The sequence below is a fragment of the Phragmites australis genome, chromosome 3 (assembly GCF_958298935.1).
Source record: "Phragmites australis chromosome 3, lpPhrAust1.1, whole genome shotgun sequence".
NCBI classification, from domain to species: Eukaryota; Viridiplantae; Streptophyta; class Magnoliopsida; order Poales; family Poaceae; genus Phragmites; species Phragmites australis.
In genome coordinates this window covers 46,245,590-46,270,540 of record NC_084923.1, presented here as the reverse complement: position 1 = coordinate 46,270,540, position 24,951 = coordinate 46,245,590, and the positions used below count along the sequence as shown (strand labels likewise).

Sequence of the window (24,951 nt, the reverse complement as noted above, 5' to 3'; positions counted from 1 at the left end):
TATCAAGATACATGAGTAGTCCAAGTCAACTGAATTATTCCACTGCAAAAAGAGTTCTACGTTATATTAAAGGGACTACAGATTTTGGGATTTATTATAAGCCAGTTCAAGACTCAAGATTGATTGTGTCAGTGTATCAGGAACCGGGGGTCCCTGAGTCCCGAGGCCAGGCCAGCCGTCCGCCAAGTGTCATCATCCCACGAGGTCCCTCTTGCGAAGTGAGGAAAGTCTAAGTTCCGGGAGAAGGTGCTCGGGGCCACAGTCCCTGGTCCCCAAACACCCCAGTTCCCCGATGACCCGCAGAGTCTAAGTACCGGGAAGAAAGTGCTCGGGGAGGTGCCCGGTCACCCCCGAGCACCCTAGTCCCCCGACGATCAGAAGAGCTAAGTTCCGGGAGAGAGTGCTCGGGACTGCGTGCAGCAGCCCCCGAGCGCACGGTTCCCCGAGGGCCAGTGTGAGAGTACTCGGGAGAGAGTGCTCGGGGACTGCGCGCCGCAGTCCCCTAGCTCTTGGTTCCCCGAAAGATCTGTGCAAAAGTGCTCGGGAGAGAGTGCTCGGGGTTGCACGTGGCAGGCCTCGGGCTTTCGGTTCCCTGAAGGTTCGTACAAGGATAAGCATTCTCGGGAGAGAGTGCTCGGGGATGTGAACAGTACCCCCGAGCACCCGGTACCCCGAAGACAAAGATAGGCATTCCCGGGAGAGAGTGCTCGGGGATGTGAACAGTACCCCCGAGCACCCGGTACCCCGAAGACAAAGATAGGCATTCCCGGGAGAGAATGCCCGGGGAGGTGAACAGTACCCCCTAGCACTCGGTTCCCCGACGACCCAGAAAGGCCCCTGAGGGGCCCACCGATGAGGTGTCCGCCAGTCAGAGGCCGAAGTCGCATTTAATGAGCGTGCGTGGCCTGACACATCCAACTGCTCCCACCGCAGCGTCAGTCCCTGTCATGCTTTGGCAGAGGGGCGTGGGGCTATTAATTGCACGGGTCCCATCCCGTATCGCCGGTCTCATCGCGAGGATCGCGTTCCGTCTACCGCCCTACTGTGGCAGAGGAACAAGACAGGGCGGGCACGCCGGGTTGCTCTGCGGCTGCCCGGTGGGCCCCTTCCATGGCGCCCGTTGCCAGGGCGTCCGCAGTGACAGGTGACTGGGCGGGCGGCGTTTTTCCACCCTCCGGTCACTTCGCCCAGAGAAATGATGACGCCTTTCCCAGTGATGGTGTCTTGGAATTTGTGCCCCCCTCCTTCCCGTTCGGGGCATGGCGTAGCCGGCAAGTGTTTAAAAGAGCCGGCAACACAGAAGCAAAAAGAGAGAGCTCTGGGCTGGACGCGAGTTGACTGACGAAGAAGACCAACCCCACAACGAACCAAGTCAACAAAGAGAGACATTGTGAGCAAGCTTGAGGACAGCTCCAGCCGAAGAACAAGGGGCCTCAAGCTCTTAGTTAGACACAATATTCTTGTAATCAGCAACATCCTTGAGGGACTTCCTCAAGACAGTTATTACATCCACACAGGAGTAGGGTATTACGCCCCCGTGCGGCTCGAACCTGTCTAAACTCCGGTGCATTTACTTCTTTCTGCACTAGGTCATCATCCCCCACCACCGGCCGTTGCATTTACTCTCATTCATTTCTCCGACGAACTTATTCAGGATCATCCCCCCGGCCGAATCTCTAAAAAGGGATCTCTCGGGATCCCTGCGACATGAGTTAATCCTCCGACAGATTGGCTTCACAGACAGTGATTGGGCTGGATGTCTTGATGATATGAAAAGCACATCAGGCTATGCTTTCTCGCTTGGATCAGGTATGTGCTCTTGGTCTACAAAGAAACAAATATTGTTGCTCTATCTTCAGCAGAAGCAGAATATGTAGCAGCAACATGAGCCGTTTCACAAGCAGTATGGCTGAGAAGAATAATTGAAGACATAGGCGAGAAGCAAGATGAGCCAACTACAATTTATTGTGATAGCAGGTCTGCTATTGCAATAAGTGAGAATCCAGTCAATCATGAACGGACCAAGCATATTGCAATCAAGTATCATTATATCAAAGAAGTAGTGGAGCACCGTGAAATTAAAATGGAATTTTGCCGAACAAATCAACAATTGGCAGACATATTTACGAAGGCATTGCCAAGAGAGAAATTCATACATAACAGGAAGATGATCGGTGTCACAAGGAAATGAATTAAGGGGGAGTTTGTTGGAGCATGTAATTCATTTCCTTAGCCAAGAAGTAGTTCTAGAGTTAACTAGTACATGTAGCCTTGTCTCAAAAGTCAAAAAACTAGTCCTGCTCTTGTACATTCTAGCTAGTAGTTTTTACTGAGCTCATGCATGTTCTAGTGATAGCAGTAGACAAGAAAGGATGGGAGAGTTATGGAGAACACTAGCTCCATAAATAGATCGGTTAGGAGTCCTATAAATATGAAGTACCTCATGCATGTAATGATGATTGTAGTATAACAAAGGAAGTTGTAAGCCAGTTAGCTAGCTTGTCCTCTGCTCTGCTCGTGAGCTCCTGTGTCCGTGAAAAACTTCTCTGTTCCTTGCTTCATTTTTGCTCTCTAACACTAACAGATGCATGGTAATTCTAAGGCAGAAGATAGTTTTGACGTGGAAGAGAGTGACTATGATGACAATTCCGATATGGAAGAGAGCGACTATGATGAGGAAGATGACATTGATAGTTTCGATGCGGAAGAGAGCGATTGTGTCGAGGAAGACAATGGTGAAAGTTCTGAGGCGAAAGAGAGTGACAATGAGGTTGCTTACAATGTCAATGTGGCATATGAACATAACGCTCAACGGAGGGCCACAACCAGCGGGTCCAAAATGAGCATACGAAGTTCGTTGGTCGCAACTTCAAGTACAACAACATTGACTCTTCCGACATGGAAGAGAGCGACTCTGATGTGAATGACAATGATGATAGTTTCGAGGCAGAAGATAGTTCCGACAACAGCATGGAAGAGAGTGACTGCGATGAGGACGATGGCACTGACAGTGGAGACGATGAAGAGAGCGACTATGAGGTTCCTTATGATGCCAGTGTGCCCGATGATCATAACGCGGAGCCGAGGGCCACAACTAGCAGCGTCGAAAAGGATCGCGTGAAGTCCGTTGGTCTCAAGTACGACAACATTGATAGCTTCGACGATGAAAAGAGCAACTACAACAACGTCACTAGTGCTGAAGCGGAAGAGAGCATCGACGACGCTATCTATGATATTTGCGGGGTGTGCGGGCACATTCTTGAACTGAAGGCCGGCGGCGGCGCCCGGAGGCGCCCCCTGTGTTCGGCAGTGGCAACTACGAAGGATTCTTTGACCCTCTAGCCGTCGTGAGGCAAGCGGAGATCATCTGCAAGAAGGGCAAGGCAATGTGCATCGCTTATGACGAATTGACGACGACAAGCTGTACGTCTACATCCCCAGGCCAGAGGCCTCAGCCAGCGGCGTAGCGATGGAGCACGTGGGGCCCTTTTGTACCACGTACGACGACATCGACACGGACATAGAAGAGGCTGCTGGCGATGTATATAGCTTGCGCAGACTGCGGAATCCCAGTTCACGGCGTAGGCAGTACGGGAGAAGGAGCAGGAGCTGGCGCTGGAGGAGATGGAGCGGAGGGAGATAGCACTGGACCACGAGCTGGTGCGAGTGGCTGCAGAGGCGTTCGAGGGGGCGCTCCAGAAGTACGACGACATGGATACGTCAGAGAGTGACTACGCCGTCTTTTCCGATGGCAGCGAGGTATGCGGCCGCAATGCCGAGTTGAATGCAATGGCCAGCGACATAGAAGAGGCGTCCGACGTGTCCGACACGGCCGACACAAAGAGCCCGAGGGATCCGGCAGGGAGCTGTGCACTGACGGCGTAGGTGGCGTGGGAGAAGGAGCAGGTGCTATCACCGGAGGAGATGAAGTGGCAGGAGGTTGCGCAAGTGACGCTTGACCAAGCGCTGGCGGGAGTGGCGGCAGCAGCGGCCAAGGCGTTGGAGTCGGTGCTGGACGGCACGTCTGCCACCACCCCACAGGCCGCACCCGAGCCCAGTGGCGTAATGCGGCGCGTCGTGGCCGCGCCCAGTGCCATCGCCAATGCGGGCGCGGCCCTGAGCGATGCGGCGCCAGCCTCGCCGGCACACGTCCAGGAGCGCTGCGGCCAACGCGGTGGCTCGCGGGCGACCGACTCGACGGCCTTTGACTTCATCGTTTATGTGCTCGTATTTCTTATTGTTTCATATCTGTTTTCTTGGATGTACATATTTTGCAGTAGTAACGTGGGAGCGTGTGCTGCCAGCAAGCGGTAGAACGTGGGTTGCAGGCCCACGGGGGAGTGCGGGAGCACATGCGGCAGCGCACGGGAGCGAGGGTGCGGCAGCACGCGACGCGGGCACACTCGGGGAGCGGAGTGGAACGCAGGGGCGAGCGGGATTTTCGGAAGCGGAATGTTGGGCGAGCGGAACATGAACCCGTAGACGTTTTTTAAGTAGTACAGATTTCATATAGCTAAATTTAGAGATTTTGATTAAAAAAAAACACCTTTCAATAGCTTCCCAATCAGGATCCTTATTTTTACCAATTCTATAAACATACCTCATCCTAGCTAGAAATAGAGAACCTTTCTCAGACTCCCAATCCTATTGGACCCACGTGGATTACTCATGGGTACGGTGGATGTGGTTCTCCCACTCTGTCATCCACTCTGACTCCAGCAGGGAGCAGTTCGACGCGTTTGTCAAGCAGTTCAACCGCGGCGCGTGGCAGGCAGGCTGAAAGATTGTGCAAAAAGTTGGCAGAGGCACAGGTGTACGACTGCAACGAGTAGTGCGCGGCTCTGACCGCCTTTCGTGCCATGCTTGCATGCTTGCTAGCTAGAGCAGTCACCGGTTCTGGCCGCTGCGCAATGTTGTCCACTCAATGTTTCTCAAAAACTTGCACGAGGCAATGGGAGCTGGAGCCCAAATTGGTCTTCATGTAGCTCCGCCGTTGGCGTCGGGCAAGCTGAAACAAAGGAAAGAGAGATGATAGGTGGGGTCTATTTGTCGGTGAGTAGATGATATATAGGGAATAGGATATTGAGAGTCTATTGGAGATGAAGGAGATTGAGAGAGGGAATATTATTAAAAAGATTCTCTATATAAGGTATAGAAAACGAGTTTTAGAGAGTCTCTTGAAGATGCTTTTAGTCATCACAGTCCGAAACAATGAATATTCTTTATGTCAATCGATGATGCCCTATTATGAGTTTGTTTTCGTTGTGGTTCAGAAAATTATCAGAAGTGTTATCTCATCAATTGTTATGCAACTCGATGCTACGATATTGTTACAATCGATCAAGCTATGGTGAATTAATTTGGCTCATTGTTAGTTAGGGTATGTTATTAATTTATTCACGCTTCCTGCATTTCAAGTGTGTGAACAGTCGCCGCTGGATTAGGGAAGGGGTTTTTCATAATGGAGTGGTTCGGAGTGCCGGATTTAGAGGGAGGCTAGGGCAGTGGGCGGTAAGGCGACGGCAGCGGTGCCGGTGCTGGTGCTGGTGGCGGTAGGCGGGTGGTGAGCAGGGTTGGCGGTGGGGGAGCCCGACGGTGATGGACGGTGGGCGTGGATCTAGTGACGGGAGAGTCGCCAGAGATGGATGGAGGCGGGTGGGGTGGGGGAGCACTACAGCCGGTGCAGGGCGAGCGGGAGGAGGAAGAACCGGTGGCCGGAGGAGAAAGAAATAAGCACACCTGTTTGATCATTTGATGGTTGATATTGATCGTCTGAAAAAAAAAAAGGTGTATAATAAATAGCATCACCCTAATTTATCATGATGGGTTTACTTGTATATTTGATGATTAATTATCCTATATTCAAGCCGGAAAAAGGGCCCGATATACACTCTAGCTAACCAGCAACAACCTACAGTAGGAGATAAAGACGACAACTTACTCTATGCAAACCGTACGATAAATTTGCTCGCTGGAGAGGGACTTAAGCCTGGAGAAAGTCCAACTCATGGACGAGTGGGTCCTCGTCGGCGACAGCGACCACGATGGCGACGTGGTGCGCGTCCTCGACGGCAGCGACACTGCCTCCAGTGACATGGAAGGCGAGGGCGGACGGTGCAGATCGGCGGAGGTGATGCTGCCGGCCTCATCGAGAGGGCTCGTTCCAAGCGATTATGTCAAGGGAGACGGCCACAACGGCATGCTGCCAGCGACGCCGAGGAGGAGCCCCCGGTCGCGGAGGCAAGTGCGTCGACACTGAGAGCTCTGATGCGGCCGAGAACGAGACCGGTAGTGAGGACGTCAACGTGCACGGCCACAACGCCGAGCTGAACGGCACGGCCAGCGAAACCGAAGAGGCGTCCGACGCGTCTGCCATTGCAACGAGCCCTAGAAGTTCAGCGAGGAGCTATGCGCATCCGATGGAAGCCCAGTTCAGGGCGCCCGCGGCTCCGGAGGGGAAGCTGGCACTGGAGGAGATGGAGCGGCTGGTGATGGCGTAGCTGGGGAGCTGAAGCGGAAGATGGTGCGGCCGGCGGAGGCCGCCGTAAGGGCAGCCAAGGCATCGGAGGTCCCAGTGGCAGCCAAAGAATCCGAGGCGGCGTCGCACAGCACCGTCAGGCAGCGCCGGACCGTGGCCTTGTCCACTGGGGCCATGCAGGCCGGCGCGGCGTTGCAGGGCAACGCCAACGCGGCGCCGTCACTCGCCGTGCCACGTCCGCGCCCAGTGCCACCGCCCATGCCGGACGCGTAGGCGATCGCGGCGCGGGCCCAGCTGCGCTGGCGTGCGCCGAGGCACCACCCGAGCCACGGCGTTGCTCGGAGTCGACGGACCTGGCAGACTTAGCAATAGCATTCCTGTTCGTCGTCTCGTGCATGGTCCCCGGTATTCTGCTTGCTCCTTTCTTCTACTTGTCAGTCGGCGACAGGGTTTGAAACAATAGTAATGTTCTTTACTACTGCTGCTTTTGTACTTTGCCTTGCAGTAGGGTGTTTGCATCAGTGATTCAGCCATACCAGTGTAATGTTTATGGTTTGGTAATGTCTCATTATTATGTAATTGAATGGTAAAAAACAATTGGAAATTTCAAGAAGATATAAACACTGGAGAAAATCTAAACCTGCTTTCAGAGTGGTACAATCTCGGCATTGCAGTATTCCATGCTGTAAATGAAAGTATGAAACCTGATGGTTTCCAGTGATTCTGGGAGCTCCAGACTCCAGTATAGGTTTCACAAATCCAGCCCAGCCACAAAAGAGTTACAGCCAAGTCTATTGATGACCAAATCTGTTGTCAGTTTCATAATTTCAAATACCGTCGTTTCAGCCAACGACGCAAGTGTGAGTGACAGTGACCATCTTCTCTACTGATAACCATACGTAAAATGCTGATGTCCAATGGAAAAAAGGGCCCGCTTAAGAGTAATGACAAGTGTAAGCTATGTACATATGTAAACGAATCGGTGGCCGTCAAATTCGGTCAACTGTATACAAGTCCCCTTAGCACCACCTAGTCATCTGCACGCAGGATCTCACCCATCATGATACGGTTGCTCAGAACCTTGAACCCCAAAACTGATGAGCCCACCTTTTCCCGTTTGTTCCCTTTCTTCTTCCCTCCATCACCCTGCTCGATCCCAGTCATTCCAGGCCCTGCACTATCCGCGTGCGGTTTACCGGAAATAGGACCTCGGAAGGCCATGTCAATGACATCTGCTGACAGAAAGGCCTTGTAGCTAAGGAACTTGTCAATAAAGTTGTGACTGTGGTCACGAGAGCCAATGTTCTCCATGAGGAGCATTTCTGCTTCTGAAGCTGGCTGCTTTATGCAGAACTCCAGAAAACTTATATCTGTGTAGGGAAATAGAATGAAAATTAGTGCTAGTTAAAAGGGAGCTCCACACCTCGCTGCAAGAGATTCTAAAAGGGAAAAAATGTTGAGAATTTACAAGACAGCAATAATAAAGTTCACTACCGTTTGTTCCAGTGAGTTTGGCCCACTCATTTTCACACCATTCCCTGAAGTCCATTGCCTCTGCGGAACAAGATTCATTAGAAACAAATATTGAAAGAAAGGAAAATTCTGAGAAATGGTAAATCAAAAGATAAAACTAAAAATGAGAAAAAAATCAAATGTTTATGTTAATTTGGTACGCAAATCAAAAGTTTATAGCATGATTGCACCTCTTTGAGATAGACCACTTGACTGAGATGGAAATACGTATTTTTCTCGCTGGACCTGCTTGCCAGGTTTTCCCTTTTCGATAGCCACAGACATCACTGAAGGATCAAACAAACCAAGTGGTGCTGGAGCTTTAATTGCAGAACCTTTTGATTTATCTGCCTTATTCCTTTTCTTCTTGGAGTCCTTAACCTCAATGAAATCACTATCATCAAGAGATTTAGCATCAGACTGAGCAAGGTAAGGTGCCAGAGGAGGAAAAGATGAACAATCGGCATTATCTATGATAGCAGCATCTATATCATTCGACTTTGCCAGTACTTCCCCCGACAAATTATGCAGCTGACTTCTCCTGCTCCTTGATATATTGACATTTTCCTGATCACCCATGGATTTAGCGACATCATCAAATTGTTGCTCAGAATTTTTTGCCAAGCTAGTCCAAGGAATAGATGACACTGGAGAGGCTGCTGTAGTTGCCAGTTTCCCATGTGTTTTCAGTTGTTCCTCAGCTTGAATTTCCAACAGTGATATAGGCTTAACACCTGGAGCAGGTTTCCATGGATGAGGTTTGGTCGAGGAAATTTCCATTTCATGGACTTGACTGGAGATATGAGACAATATATTTTCAGTAGATCCAGAACTCAGAGTTTTCTTAAATGGTGAATCTGCAGTACTTTCTTTTCCTGAAGGAGCAACAACGTTTGCAAAGCCTTTTCCCTGTTGTGCAAGGCTAGCAGAACATTTTTTCCAAGGTGTATGGCCAGTCATTTCATGGGGCAATGGTAGAGCAGCAGCCTGACTTTCTAAGAAACCAATGACCTCTGTGCCTCTTAATTTTGCGCTTGCATGGCTAGGTAGTTGTATCTCATGCATACCATGACCAGGTAACTTCCGAGCAACTTCAAGAATCTCTTGTGTTCTTTGAAGACAAAGCTTCAAAGAATCACCCGATGACAATGAACTATGCTTTGGCCGATAAGAAGCATCATCAAGTTGCTGGGTGGAACGACAATGAGGTAGAACCTGAGAAAGATGTTCTTGCTGATGCTGCTGTTGCTGCTCCTGCTGCCTGGGCTGTAGCATGTTGTTCGATAGAGAGCGTTGAGATTGACACTGTAGCTGTGATACCGGATACTGTTGTTGCAATATATTTAACGACTGAGGATCCTGAGATATTTCACCGAGAAACTTCTCTGGCTGCATGATTTCTGAATTCAAACAAGCCAAAGTTGATTGATTCTGTGTTATGGAGTAACGTTGTTGAACATCAATACATACTTGCTGAGGATTATGCAGGTTGTGGTGCACATTTAGTACCCCTGGAGTGAGATCACTGCACACACCAGCATGCAGATTTCCAGACTCGACGCTATTTGACCAAAGTGACAATCCAGAATTAGCAACAGGTGCATGATATTTTTCTGCGGAAAGCAGCATTGAGAGAAGGTCAGCATTCTGAGATTCGAGAGCTTCACTTGATGGGTCAACCATTTGAGGGAACAATGTTGAGTGTGAAGTAGACTGGACTGTATCCTTCTTTTGTGCTTGTGCAACTGATACTACATCACCTTCTGTTTGCAAAGGATTTTCTCTCTCTAACAGTCCTTTTTCTGCTACAAGATAATTTATGCCATTCCCATTCTCACCGCCACAAACAAAAATGTTGCCAAATGTATTGTTGCTCCATTCATTTATACCTGAATTTAAAAGAAAATGGCATCAAGTTATGACTGTCACAACATATACAGATAGAGATGAAAATGTCATGAAATACACAAAGAACGATCTTGCTGAGAAACAAACCTCCAGTAACAGTGTTAGTTTCTGCTCTGGGATTCTGGGTGCTACTAGACATAGGAGACTCCAGAAAGCAGTTTTCAGCTTCAGTTACATTATCGTTCCTGTCTGCGGACACATAATCAGATATCCCAAGATAAGCTGATCCTAAATGTGAGGGCTCTGGCATACTACTTGATTTGACAGTGCTGAATCCTGGAGGCGGCCTTGCCTTTGCTCGTAAGTGTGGCATGATATCCCCAAGTAATAAGAAAGGAGCATCAAGGGGAGCACTTGCAACACGGACTAGCAAATCAATACCAAAAAAACCAGTGTCAAACCAACCAATGATGTCAGATCCAGGAAAAGGACCTTGGGTTTGCCCTTGTGGATCTTTGTAGTATAAAGAAAGGTTTTCTGGATGAGGTTGCATAGGACTGACAATGTCACCTACACCAACCATTCCACCAATTTTACTTCCTTGATCCAAGACATTGTACTGCTGTCTGAATTCAGTAGTTGGTCCATGGATACGTTCCCCAATAGGCTGAGAATTTTGTGGAGCAGTGTAGGTAGATTTATCAGGCTTCAAGGGCTCACACAAATCAGCATACCTGGGAATTCCTAGAAAAAAGAACAACAGATAGTAGATTTAACAAATAGGGGACAACAAAACTATGTGATAACACTACTGCATAACACCATGGCTACGATTTCAAAGGCGCCAAGGATCAGAGATGCAGGCAAAATGCACCAAAATGAATAATAATAATATAGGCTAAAGCTGAAACTTCAGAACAAATAAATTGAAGGAAACAAATTCACTAGATTTGGGTACTATCCACGGATACAATCTTAAGTATATCAAAGCCGAGGAGGGCTACAAGACATGTGCGTCCTCTCCTCTCCCGTCCCTTCCTCTCCCCCTGATGCACCCCTTTCCACCAGCCCCACACCGGCGGCAACTCCTGCCCCGGCGGCAACTCCTGCCGGTGCCTTCCAGGCCGGCAACTTGCTCCCCTCTTGCGTCAGTTTCCTCACCACCCTTGTTTCCTTCCTGTGGCCGCTCCAAGTCCCAGCGATGGCGTGAGTCGAGCCCGCCGTCCGGTGATCCAGAGCCGTTGTCCTACAAGGAAGTCCTTCTGTCGGCGGCGAACACCCTTATCCCAGCAGCGCCTTCCCCTGCAGCCTCTGCGGCGACGTCGGTGCTGCCCTCGTCGGTGGCACCGGTGGTGGCCTCGCCGGTGGCCACCAAGTCGATTGACGGGTTCAGTGGGCAAATACCTGTCGACGAGGGCTGGGTTCGTGTGGGAGCTAGGAAGTCGCCTCGCCGTCGGCAGCCGCGTCAGCCCAGGCCTGTGCCGGTCGACCTGCGGGGGCGCTGCTTCAACTGTTTTTCCATGCTCCACCGCGCGGCAGATTGCCGGCGCGGCCCTCGCTGTTTCATCTGCCAGAACATCGGCCACCGCTCTTACAGCTGCCCGCGACGTCTCAGGCCAGCGCAACCTTGTCTGCCTCTTCAAAAGGGATCGGTGTGGCTTCACCTGGGTGGGATGCCGGCTTCCTTGGAAGCCGCCCCCTCCATGGCTGATGCAACCACCGGTAGCCTGGCCGGAGGCAATAGCGGTGGCCAGGATGGAAGGTCTCAACGTTGGGTACGCAAGAGGCAAGCCGCTGGGGACGGCGGTGGAGGTGATGGTCCTCGTCGGCCGTTTGTGGAGGGTTTTGGCCATGATGCCCCTTCGGTGCAAACAGCTGGCTCTCAGGCCACTAACAGCTCCGGCAGCCGACCGCCCAGACCAAGGTGTGTCATCGAAAGGACGCACAACATTACACGCATGGAGGATGACCTGCGACGCGCCCTGTCGGTGGTAGTGGTTGGCACCTTGCCTCCTAACCCCGACGAGGCAATTGTCCAGGAGGTGTGCAGAGCTCATGATTTTCAGCCAAGTTCAATGGAGCTGCTACGATGTGGGATGGAAGGCTTCCTTCTTGTTCTACCAGATGTAGCGGCAGCGGAAAGGGTGTTTGATAGTGGCTGCCCTATCATCTCAACATCCTTCAGGCTTTTCTTCAAGAAATGGACCAGGTTCGTTGCCTCGTCAGGGGCAGTAACGATGCACGCGGTCGACATCAGTGTTCGTGGAATTCCCCCGCATGCGTGGGATTTGGAGACGGTGAAACATCTGCTAGACGATAGCTGTTGGATTCAGGAGGTTCATGGTGCCACGGCTAATCGACGGGATGTGTTCCAGCTGACGGCGTGGTGTGTTGACCCCAATCTCGTTCCGCCGGCGATGGACCTCCTTATTGTGGAGCCGCCAGTGGACGTAGAGGAGATGCCGTGGGTTAGGCGGGCACTGGCGTACCCTATCAAGATCGACGTTGTGGCAATCCCCCAGCCGTCGATGGACGAGAAGTCCCCTCCTTCTCCTCCTCCGGCTGGTGACAGTGATGGCCGCCGCAAAAGACGGCGACGGCGACGCAGAAACGCCGCTCGTAATGATAGAGATGATGATGAAGGTCGAGGAGGGGCGCCTCGGCTCTCGGTGCATGCGCGACTGGGGCCAATGTTAGGCGGACAAGTGGCGGCCAGATGCGAAGAAGCGGAGCTCGTGCCGTCAAAGGAGTGCCCCGAGACATCGCTGCATGGTGACGTTTGTGTTTCCCCATCAAGTTTGCATGCCACTGTTCCCGATTCCCAGGAGACGGTTGGCGAGACGGCGCCACTAGAAGCGGCGAGTATTCCCTCTACTCCCCTTCCTGGTTGCGACATGGGCCTAGCTCCTGCTTTGGGCCGGCTTCACGGCTCGGTGGAGTTTGGTGTGGATAAGGCAGATACGACCCAGTCTCCGGATGTTGGACACGTGACGGATGTTCTCCTGGATCACGTAGGTGGGCCGGATGTTGAGCCCGTCACGGATGAACTCCTGGAACAGGAAGCACTTACAACTCAGAGGGATGCAGATCGTCCACTTCTGTTCGTCTATGCTCGGCGACAAGGTCGTCGTGGGGTGTTCGACACCCTGCTGCGGTCAGCTTCTTCACAAACATCGGGATCGATGCATCCGCCTGGGGCGTTGCCCTTGGTAAACAAGGGGCAGCGCTGCCCGGTGGCAACGTTACAGCCGGCAGCAACACAAGACTCCCCGGCGGCGACGCAGCTTGCTTTGGCGGCATCGGCTCAGTCAGCGGCGACGCTGCAGCTGACGGTGCAACCTTTCGCTGCCAGACTAGTCAGGAATGTCACACTCCTCTTCCGCAACACAAGAGAAGGTTGAAGGCGCCCCCACAGGGATCCCTTCCTCGCCGCAGCCGCTGCCTCGCGGGAGCTAATCCATGTTCGCCGGAACCGGTCATCAATGATGCTCAAAAAAGGGTGATGCGCTGTTTGGGCTTTGCGACTGAGAACGAGAGAATTTCCCAACAAGCACAAGACAGTTATAGCAAGCTTTTTGACAAACCACTCGTGGAAGGACATCTAGCTGCCTTGGCTGCAATTTTTGGGTGGAGTTGGGATGACGGTAGCCAAACTTTTGCAGAGGGTGGTTCTGTATCAGTTTAATTTGTTGTTTGTTTTGGTCGTTCGTCTCTCTTGTTATCAATGAATCCTTCCAATATTTTGATTTGGAACGCCCGAGGGCTGAATAGCACCGACAGGCGTAATTCCGTTCGTGATGTGATCCTTTCTTCGAATGCGGACATTGTGTGCTTGCAGGAGACTAAGGTGGCTAACATGACAAGACAGTTGTTCCTTTCAGTTTTTGGGTCCAATTTTGATAAACATGTGGTCCTGCCAGCAGTGGGGACAAGAGGGGGTATTCTTGTGGCTTGGAAGAGCTCGGTTTGTCAGGCTTTGACTAGCAGGGTGGATCTCTACTCTGTGTCTGTTCAGTTTATTCAACAAGAGGGTCGTAATTGGTGGTTCTCAGGGGTTTATGGTCCACAGGAGGATGAAGACAAGGTTGCTTTCTTGCAGGATTTGAGAGATATTCGGGCCGTGTGTACCGGTCCTTGGTTGATTACTGGGGATTTTAACCTCATTTATCAGGCAGCGGATAAAAACAACTGCAATCTGAACAGGGCTATGATGGGCCGCTTCAGGAGGTTCCTGGATGATGTCGGTCTTGTGGAGATTCCGCTGCATGGTCGTAAATATACTTGGTCAAATGAGCGTGTTTCTCCTACGTTGGTACGACTGGATAGAGTTTTCTGTTGTCCGGATTGGGAGGATATCTTTCCTGATTCTCTTCTTCAGAGTTCGGCTTCGATTGTCTCAGACCCTTGCCCTTTATTGTTAGGGCTGCGGGCGAACATTCGGGGAAAGAGGAGGTTCCATTTTGAAAGTTTTTGGCCCAAAGTGCAGGGGTTTCAGGAAGCAGTGCAACACAGCTGGGATGCCCCATTACATTGCTCTTGCCCAGGGGAGCGGCTCTTTCTAAAACTCCAGCGTTTGAGTAAAGGGTTGCATAGTTGGAGTCAAAAAACAGTGGGTAATGTTAAAGTTCAGCTCGCCATGGCCAAAGAGATTCTTCACCGCATTGAGATTGCCAGGGATTGTAGGTCTCTTTCTGTGGGGGAAAATTGGTTAAGGATGAAATTGAAGTTGCATTGTCTAGGCTTGGCTTCTCTGGAGCGCACTATTGCGCGATCACGGTCTCGAATTACTTATCTTAGGGAAGGTGATGCTAATACTTCCTTTTTTCATCATCATTCTCGATATCGCAAGAGGAAGAACTTCATTGCTAAACTTATGGTGGATGATCGGGTCATCACTTCACAAGAGGAGAAGCAGGAGGTGGTGTTTGATTTTTTCTATGATCTTCTTGGGTCGGCTCATGAGAGGAACTTCTCGTTGGATCTCTCAGTTTTTCATAATCATCAGTATGATCTCTTGGCTCTTGATGAGCCCTTCACTGAAGATGAGGTTTGGGCCACCATTAAGGCCTTGCCGTCTGACAAGGCCCCAGGGCCAGATGGGTTTACAGGCCGCTTTTACCAGACTTGTTGGGGGATTATCAAAGGAGATATCTTGTTAGCTCTTTCGGCAGTTCAGCAAGGGCGTGTTTCCAAATTTAAGCTTTTGAATTCGGCTTTCATAACCCTGCTGCCCAAGAAAGTGGATGCGTGTCGGGTCAAAGATTTTCGCCCGATAAGTCTCATTCATAGCTTTGCGAAATTGGTCACGAAGATGCTAGCCAATCGTCTTGCTCCGCTTCTGCCTAACATGGTTTCAGTCAATCAGAGTGCCTTTATTAAAGGAAGAAGTATTCATGATAATTTCTTCCTAGTGCAGCAAATGGCCAAGTGTTTACATGCAAAGAAGGAACCTCATGTTCTGCTTAAGCTGGATATTTCGAAGGCGTTTGATTCGGTCTCCTGGCCTTTCCTTTTGGAAGTTATGAAGCATTTGGGCTTTGGTCGCCATTGGTGCAACCTTCTATGCACGATTTTTTCTACCTCTTCTACTCGGGTTTTAGTTAATGGTGTGCCAGGAGAGGTGATCTTTCACAGGCGGGGACTTCGGCAAGGAGATCCGCTTTCGCCAATGCTATTTATTTTGGTCATGGATGTGCTGAACTCGCTTGTCAGCCAAGTGGGTAATGAGGGTTGGTTGCAGCCACTAGCAGTCCGACAGACACAACAGCGGTGTTCTTTCTATGCAGATGATGTGGTCCTTTTCTCTAGACCAACAGTTAATGACCTTTCGGTCATCAGGAATATTTTGGATATCTTTGGTCATGCTTCAGGGTTAGTTACAAATATGCAGAAGAGCTCGGTTACTCCCATTGGGTGTTCTGATGATGAGCTACAAGTGATTGCTAACTCGTTGCCTTGTGAGTTGAAGGAGTTCCCTTGCTCTTATTTGGGTCTTCCTTTAAGTGTTAAGAAGCCATCTAAAGCGGATTTTCTAGTCCTCATTGACAGAGTAGCAGATGATCTCCCTTTGTGGAAGGCCTAGCTCATGAATAGGGCCGATCGTCTAATATCGGTGCGAGTAGTGCTTTCAACTATACCGATTTATCTCATGATCGCAATGGATCTCCCAAAATGGGTGGTCAAAGCTATTGACAAAAAAAGGAGAGGTTTCTTATGGTCTGGGCAGGAAAAGGCTAATGGTGGCAACTGTATGGTCGCTTGGAATAGAGTGTGTCGGCCTCTTGCTTATGGCGGCTTGGGAGTGCTTAATTTGGAGTATATGAGTTGGGCACTTCGGATACGTTGGCTCTGGCTTCAGAGGACAGATAGTGCTCGGGCTTTGCAAGGTCTACCCGTGCGGGTGCCTGGCAGGGCTTGGGAGTTATTCAGTATGACGATGGAGTCACGTGTTGGGGATGGGCAATCTATTTTGTTCTGGAAGGACAGATGGTTACAGGGGAAATCTGTCAGTGAGATAGCCCCTAATTTATATAACATGATTGCCAAAAGGATTGTTAGGCAGTGTACGGTGGCCCAAGCCTTAGCTAATCAAAAATGGATCACAGACATTAAAGGGCCGTTGACGGTGCAGGTTATTGTAGAGTATCTTCGGGTTTGGGACTTAATGGATGGGGTGGTCCTTCAGGTTGATATTCCTGATCAGCAGGTTTGGAAACTCTCAAACTCTGGAGTGTATTCCACTAAGTCTGCTTATGAGGCCTTCTTTGTTGGGACAGTAAAGTTTGCCCCTTGGAGGAAAATTTGGAAGAGCTGGGCGCCTTTGAAGTGCAAATTTTTTATTTGGCTTGCAACCCAGAATCGCTGTTGGACAGCGGAACGGCTTGCCAAACGTGGGTTACAACACCCGGCTGCATGCCCCCTTTGTGATCAAACCGAGGAGACTATTAATCACATCCTATTAACTTGTGTGTTCAGCCGGCAAGTTTGGTATTTGGTTCTCCAACAGCTTGGGTTTTCTTCAAATTTGCCAAGCCAAGACACTACTAGTTTTATTAGATGGTGGTCAAGGACGGTGGGAGGACTGTCTAAGAACGAGAAGAAGGGTCTCAATTCTTTAGTTATCTTGGTTGCATGGGAGATTTGGAAGCATAGAAACAACTGTGTGTTTAATGGTGCTACCCCGAGCGTGGCTGATGTTCTTCAAGCTATTGCTAGCGAGGGTGCCCTTTGGTGCTTAGCAGGAGCTTCCAAACTTCATGAGTTCTTGGCTAGGGTGATAGTGCTGGCACATTAGTGTGTTCAGGGTGGGTGAGTTTGGGCGGTGTTTGTGTTTTTGTCTTGTAAGACCCGGGTGTTTTGGGTGTTGAGGTTTTTTCCCTAACACCCTGCACCTTTTTATTCTCTCTCTTAATGAAATGATACGCAGATCTCCTGCGTGTTCGAAAAAAAAAAGTATATCAAAGCCTGCATAAATATTATTCCTTTTGACTATTTCTATAAGGATACATGTGGTTATCAGCTATCAGGTTTAACTGGTCGTAACAGCCAAGGAACCTGATAAAATGTTCTGCTGACTGCTGGGTACATTCAGAAAGGTATTTTTTGTTAGTAATTTTTTAGGAGTCAACTACTCTCGAGCATGAATATATGGCTGTTGATACGAATACACCTAAGTTCCATGAAACGGTTGAATATAGAACTCATCAAATTAAAATTGTTATGCAGTACTGGGAAAAACATCAAATGGGAAGATGATACTAACTAAATATTAAATTCACAATTGCCTGCACGAGGTGCTCTACTACATACCTCTGATATTGTCACTCATTTCACAATTGTAATCTTCATTGCTTCCTGCCTGATCTCTTCCACCTGGATAAAGAGAGCAAAAAGAATCAACAATTGAAGAGCTTCTGCAGATTTGATAACAAAAGTCATGAGTAGTTTTTCACCTAATTTCGATTGCTCTGATGGTATCATATCTTGATTACTTTCTCCAACAGAGCCATCTTTGCAAGCTTGTACCCCACTGTTTGTGATATCTCCTCTGTCAATTCCTTTCAAAAGAGCCTATTAGCACAAGGAAAATTGAAAGATTAGGGGATCTTATTATATCAAGATCTTCCTATGCCAGTTGAGACAAAATATTAGTAAAAATTACCGCTTCTTCAGCATTAGGAGCAACAAGAGCTAAAGGCTCCACAGGGTCTTCTTGCCACAGTGAAGAGATTTCCTCCGTGTCATTTAACAGAATTACGAAGTTTCTAACATCAGTTGTTCTGTAAATTTCAAGCAATTTCATCCTACTATATCGCACAGAAAGATCTCTACATGAACCACCAGGCCTGTCGGAAAATATACCAATGTGGAATGGACGTGAAGATCCATTATTGACTCTGCTTGCACCAGGTGTAAACCTTCCACGAGAACTTGTAAAGTTTGTGTTCTCACTTTCATGCCTCACTCTACTGTATCCAAATGAATCAAATGGCTTATGTGGAGCACGGGAAAGATGATGAGATGTACCTCCTGTGCCATAGTTCGCAAAATAGCTGGAGTTCCATGATCGAGAAATATTACCATCCCTCACAGTCTCCTTCTCAGTACTGTTACCATCTTGTCCATGACCTGTATTGTGAGAGAAACCTTTTTCACAGGAAGCATCATTCCATTTACCTGAATCTGTCAACCTATCACGCCAATTTTCAGAACCTTTGCCACTGGGACCCCAGTGAGGATTCCACTTGTTATCACGGCGTTGGTCATAACCCTCCTTATTAGTGGAACTGTGTTCCTTCTCCGTTTCCCTCCATCGATTTCGGTTGAAATCTGAATTTGGTTCCATGTCGTCATTGCACCAACGATCATGGTGGCCAGCTTCTCTGCCAAACACAGAAGGCCTGAAAACATCTCTTTTCTTGGCAGCATTGTTCCTTTCTTCACAATTCCCTGATGTGCTGACAGAATCAGAGTGGATACCATGTGAACCAGGCTCCTGCAACAAACAAATGAACATCAAATATAGAATGCATCATTAAACAGCAACATCTATCTGAGGGTAGGATCTATCTAGAGTAAATTCTATAACTCTACGATCCACTATTGATAGTGTTATAAAGGGCAGAGCCAGCAAAAGGAACTGGTATGGACCTACAGAAATTTACCTAGCTAGGCTCCATAAGATCTTTGTAAGAAAGGAAGAGAGACTGCAACTCAAAAACTCCATTGAATAATGGATAATTAAAATTTGAGCTGTAACAAGAACCCCTACCCAAGAGTGCACACAGTGAGTAGGGATGCAATTCAACTTTTTTTTGTGTAAAACCCACGCCAACCAACTAGGAATGTACTTCCACCTAATTGCTAGTTCATTTTCTTGCTTAGATTTAAAGGCCAAATGAACTAGAGTGGGTCGGTGGGTACCCATTGGTTGACCCACTTGCATATCCTAAGTGTGAGTGCCATGCTAATTGCTAACTCTACTGTAGCAGTGTAACTATCCTCCGCTGCTTATACTGATTGATACCTAGATGATAGAGATTAAAAGAATATGTGATGTCCAAGAACTCATGTCTACTTGTCTAGTGACTGGCCTAACCTTACTTTCCCCCAGTTTTGGCTGAAGCGGCTGAGGAGAGAGTGACCTGTTGCTATCCAGGCCTGATTTGTCTGCAAAAACAAAATAATATCATAAACAAGGGCAAAATCATTGTGGTGTTCAGAAATATCAGAAAATAAATACCAATATTCCGTCAGCAAACAGTTCGCTTATGCACAAACAAGGAAGGCCGTTCCGTAGCAAAACAGAAATATCATAAGTACAAAAAAAAAAACCAGAGAATTCACGCATCTGTAACTGTAACAGAATTACAGAGGGTCGAGGTTACATCATCTTTTATGCAATACTGCGAGATTGTGATCACACTAAAGCAAATATTTAGTGTGATGTTGTGGGTTTCATCTCTAGCCTACCCCAACTTGCTTGGGACAAAGGCTGTTGTTGTTGTTGCGATCACACTAAAAATCAAGCTTGTAGCAAGTAACTAAAGCAAATATTTACCAACTTTGTCGTTTTGAAGGAAGAAACACGTGAACTTCTGACAGTAGTTTCATCACAAGCTCTCTTCGCTATAAATCAGTAACTGTAGCTTAAGCTATCTTGGTCACAACATCATGATTAGTAAACAGTGGATCTAACGAAAATGGTATTCCGAAACACTGCAGTGACCAGCATCACTGAAGGATTCCATAGCACAGATTGCTGCAGCATAACAAGGACGTAAGTAGACGGTGATACCATGCTTGCAACTTAAAAGCAAAAGCATTGGCAAGTCACAACAAAGTCACTCGAATCACTGTGCTGGAAATGCATTTAGACATATCTTCAATGTATGCAAACGACAACAAACAGAAGACATTTGACTAATGAAACAGCAACGAAGAATGTGACCATCACAAGCAGAGCAGGTACAAATGTACAACAGAGTTGATCTATCAATAAACAGTTAATGACCTACCAAAAGAGCACCTGATAGTGATTACCAACGAAATCTAACATCTCCATGAAACAGCTCCTAAAGACCAAACAATCTAGATTATATCAAATGCCACTGAGCAGTCAACACTAACGCTCCGTATGTAACCATCAACAGCGATCGATGCTTGGCAAACAAAATTATAAATACCGAGAAAACTAGCATGATAGCATTGCATCAATTCTAACCAATTCAAAGCACAACGGAGTGGCTTTACTACTGACACACCTGTTCGGCAAACTAAAACACAAGTGATCAGTCGATCACCCACAAGCGATCAACGCAAACTCCTTTTGAGTATGACACAAACCACAAGCGCTAATCTACGAAACAACAGAAAACCCCAACCGGCATCGCATGCTCACCACTTTGCTCCACGTCCACGCCACCCAAACCCCGCAAAACCCACAAGCCCCAGAAACGGCGCGCAAACCGGGACACACGGAGGCGCACGCCGGTCGCAGAGATCGACCAACAAGCCGATAAAGGAAAATCAAACCAACCCACCAAGCTAGGGCTAGCGTCAGCGCTTCAGCAAAAGCGCCTGATCGAGACGACGCGGCGAGTAGGGCAAGTGCGGTGGAGGGGTGGGGTGGGGCGGGGAGTGGAGTGGAGGATACCTTTGGTGTCATGGGGAGGTGGAGGCGCGTCGACGGAGATGCAGTGGGGCGGGTCGGCATTATCGCGGTCGTCGGCGTCGGCGTCGACGGCCATGGATGCGGCGACGGCGGTGCAAAATCCTAGTAGTGGTTGGGGTCTTCGAGGGGGCGGAGGAGGGGGAGAGGAAGCGAGAGCAAAGTGGAAGAGGAGGCAGGCGGTGGGTTAACGAGCTCAACGAGGCGGCTGCAAGAACGGAGACGTGGGAAGTGGGATCGCGTACAACGCGCTGCTTCTCCCGTGAAGTGGCACCTTTTGCAAACAGCCCTTGGATTATTTTCTATTTCCTAGTCAGCCGATGAGGAAACTTTACACAACCCCAGTTTCAGCGAAAATGCACAGTAATATGAGTCTGTATAAATAGGATCCTGCAATTATTTACGGTAGTAAAATGCTGCAGCGATTTACTGTTTATAAGGCTCTGTAGCAGATAATTTAGTACGTCCGTTACTAATCTAACAATTCAGAAGGCTAATATCACGACACTATTATCCTCTAACTTTAGAAAAGTCAGAGGATAAGATTTATTTCACTTTTTAAAGTAAGAGGATATGATTCTGTTTCACTTACTATATTTGACTACAGGTCAAAAATAAGTATAGCTCGCATAAACAATGCTACGTACTTAAGAAAAGAGAGTGCGAAGTATCTATATAAAAAATGTAAATTTCAATATAAATACAGATAAATATTATCTTGTTCTGACCGATAGAGCCGTCGTCCAACCCTTCCTCATCATTGTTGTTGCCATTTTTAGATTCTCCATCTAGATCATCTCCTTCGCCATCCACATATGCAGTTGATCAGCTACCGCTGTTGCAGCGGTATGAAGAAGGGCTATCGTTGAATTGCTTTCCTTGAGAATACATAAAGGATTGAGAATCTAAAGGATATTGCGGCTGTGTGCAGATCTCAGGAGTTTCCATTGCAAAGTAGGAAGAGTTCAACAGATCAATGAAGCTATGACCTCAACCAGAATCCCTCGCATGGAAGAGTAGTGGAAGTTGTGCCTTCTTCCATATGCTATGTGTTACATATATACATATCATTTGTTGGCAAGGAACTTGTTCTAGCTGTAATTTGTTGCATGTACGTTGGACCTATCCCTCAGCCTTCCGGATAAGAAGTACCAAATAATCTTGCTGCGTGTAACGTTGGACCTATTCATTAGCTCACCGGATAAAAACTTGTATGTGGTTGCTAGCAATTTAAGCACTGCATGTGCGCTACATGTGTTAGGTCTTGCAAGCGCTGGCCAACCAAATAACCTATACAGCCATAAATAATATAGAGTAAATTTAAAAAATCTGTAAAATTTTAATATATATTACAGAAAACTACAACTTCTGATACTTATTTTAAAAACATACAAACATTTTGATACATGTTAAAAAAACTATAATTTTTTCACTGTGTACATACCTATAATCCTTTATGGTATGTAATATAGGAGGATTAATTATGGATTCACCTGTTGCTAAAGGATGACAGGTGGACCTATGCTGATAAAGTTATAGCTTTTTATAATATATGCCAAAATAATTGTAAGTTTTTTAAATGAACACTAGAAGTTGTAATTTTTTGCAATATGTCAAAATAGTTATAGATTTTTAAAATTTATTCAATAATATAGGACGATTAGCCTTGCCGTAAGGTTCAAAAATTCGTTTGAGCCCTGAAATGCTGAGGTCACCGAATTTCCGGTATTTGCAATATTCGGAAAATTCGATCAAAATTCGACGAGAATTTTGCCGAATTCACTTGGTCAAACTGGTTTGATCACGGTAAAAATGACTAAATTGGGTATTTAGTAACCGGACAATTTCATCGATTAATCGCTAGTTTTCGTCGGTATTCGATCGCATTTTCCGCATTTGGTTTATGGTCAAAAACCACTCGAATTTCATCGAAAACCGTTCAGTTTTATCAAATTTCAGTAAAGTTTAAGAAAAAACATAAAATAGCTCAATCTTGTAAAATTGATAACTAATTCATCTGAGCTTCAAATCAAGTGAAACAAATTTTATTGATTTGTTTGTAACATGATCTACATGATAAAAGTATTATAATCATAAAAGGTTGAATATTTTCTATGAGAAAAATATTTTTTAAACCTCGTTAAATGCATAGTTAATTTTTTGCTAATGCAAAAATCATGAAACAGATTTTGTTAATCTTCTTACATAATATTATGTCTTTTAAAAATACATAAACTCATGAAATGGTTATTGTAACATGCAGGATTGTGTAAATGTATTGCACATAGATTAATTCATAAGTAACCCATCACACCTCTAAAATTAGTGAAACCACTTTTATTAGTTTACTGTAGAAAAAATAATGGTAGACATTAAAATGTTAATTACAGTGATGTTTATTAACATGTTCATTTTATGCTTGTGAACTTTATAAAAATCATGGAGAAATTAATAAAAATCTAAATGAAGTAAAACTAATTTTATAGATCCTCTTAAGGTACACCCTACAAACACCAAATATGTGTTTATATGTTAATATTTTCCTTAACGTGAACCCTAGTAAATGAGTTGCACGCTTTTAAAGCACACTTTTTTCTTTTTTTTCAAACTTTCTCTCATGAAATATGATGCAAAGGACATTATTTTTAAAAAAAAAATCACATAAGGTCTTAGAATTATCTCTAGTATTTTTAGATTTTTATTTTTTGAATTTTTTGAATTCAAATTCAAAAACCGGTCAAATTCAGAATTTGGTTTGGACCGAATTGACCGGTTTTCGCAAATATTGACCGGTTTTCAATGAATTTTAAAACCCTTCCCTTCCATCAATTGTGCTATCTACTGCTCTTTGCGGTAACTAATTAGCTATAACTATGCGAGTGAATAGTTAGGTATGAATTGTGTGATTAGCTATCACTTGACTGGATATGTGAAGCATCGGTGGAGTTAACTGTCAACAATTTAAGTACCGGTTCAGCGTCTTGTGGCCAACTGATAGCAAACCTCCTGCCTAAGCAACGGTGCTTAAGTAAGCATAATGCTCTTCGCGTAAGCACCTGAGCCAGTGCAGTTGAGAACATTTTTTTCTTCATAAGCACCTCCTCTAAATATCACATCGTACATGCTCTTAGGGTACTTAGAGTAGAATTTGTTCATCTAGGTTTGAGTCCTAGGTACATACACATGTGAGTACGTTCAGTGGTCAAAACACATACTTGTGCTACATGAGGTTATGCTTATTTTGTTTAGACATGTGCTAAGACGCAACCATATAGATATGTATGGGTGTGAGAGTTTGGTGTGTGTGTGTGAATGTGTACGTCTAACTTGTATAAGAAAAATAACCAACCCCTGAGCGTAAAAAGGTAGGCAGATAGATCCAGATAATAATCACATTTGGGGTTACTATGGTCAGAAAGTAACAATAAATCTTTGTAATTATCTCCATGAACATTAGCTTACTTAAAGGTTAAGCTAGATGGTAATCTGCTTCTGAAGCTAGGGCCAAGACAGCAGCACAACAGCAAAGAAAAACATGGGATGGCGGAGAGGAGATGCAAGGTGAGAAGGTGGAGCTGCAAAACAAGGAGAGGAAGAGGCACGTGCAACAAGCAAGTGACAGTGACCGTGCAAGGCTAAGATGTGTGAGGTAGTGAAAGTGTGACGATTCTCTTTCTGACTATAGGAGAACATATCTAGTGCTCTAACTTATTTGGGTGGTGAAAGCCACTCACAGCCATTGAATGAAGAATGACATATGTAACCCCATCACATGGGGGAGTGGTATAGAGAAAAATTGTTGTACATTTTACAAATCAACCTTTTACATTCTAGTCTGATGGCCGATTAGCACGTGGACCATTTGACCACTAAATAGTTTGTATCACTAGATATGTTTTCCAGATATAAAGATACGACGAGCGATTGTAGATAACGACAATAT

At 46.8% G+C, this 24,951-nt stretch overlaps 1 protein-coding gene across 1 annotated transcript; it reads right to left on the bottom strand.

Annotated features, from left to right (window-relative positions):
- Window positions 1–7,335: 7,335 nt before the first annotated feature.
- On the bottom strand, window positions 7,336–21,087 carry LOC133910784 (protein ESSENTIAL FOR POTEXVIRUS ACCUMULATION 1-like). The gene is made up of 9 exons (XM_062353055.1): window positions 20,994–21,087; window positions 19,437–19,507; window positions 18,000–18,833; window positions 17,791–17,908; window positions 17,648–17,710; window positions 9,986–10,582; window positions 8,182–9,879; window positions 7,973–8,032; window positions 7,336–7,848 (listed from the first exon to the last, which is right to left on the bottom strand). The coding sequence occupies exons 1-9, from the start codon at window positions 21,085–21,087 to the stop codon at window positions 7,508–7,510; spliced, it is 3,876 nt and encodes a 1,291-aa protein (XP_062209039.1). The 3' UTR covers window positions 7,336–7,507.
- Between the last annotated feature and the right edge of the window lie 3,864 nt (window positions 21,088–24,951).

Excerpts from the sequence above, each read along its gene's own strand:
- LOC133910784 (XM_062353055.1), bottom strand. The coding sequence starts at position 21,087 with ATGGCCGTCGACGCCGACGCCGACGACCGCGATAATGCCGACCCGCCC. Across the intron at positions 17,711-17,790 it reads ATCAGAGCAATCGAAATTAG|GTGGAAGAGATCAGGCAGGA; the intron begins GTGAAAAACTAC and ends CTCTTTATCCAG. Across the intron at positions 9,880-9,985 it reads AACTAACACTGTTACTGGAG|GTATAAATGAATGGAGCAAC; the intron begins GTTTGTTTCTCA and ends TTTTAAATTCAG.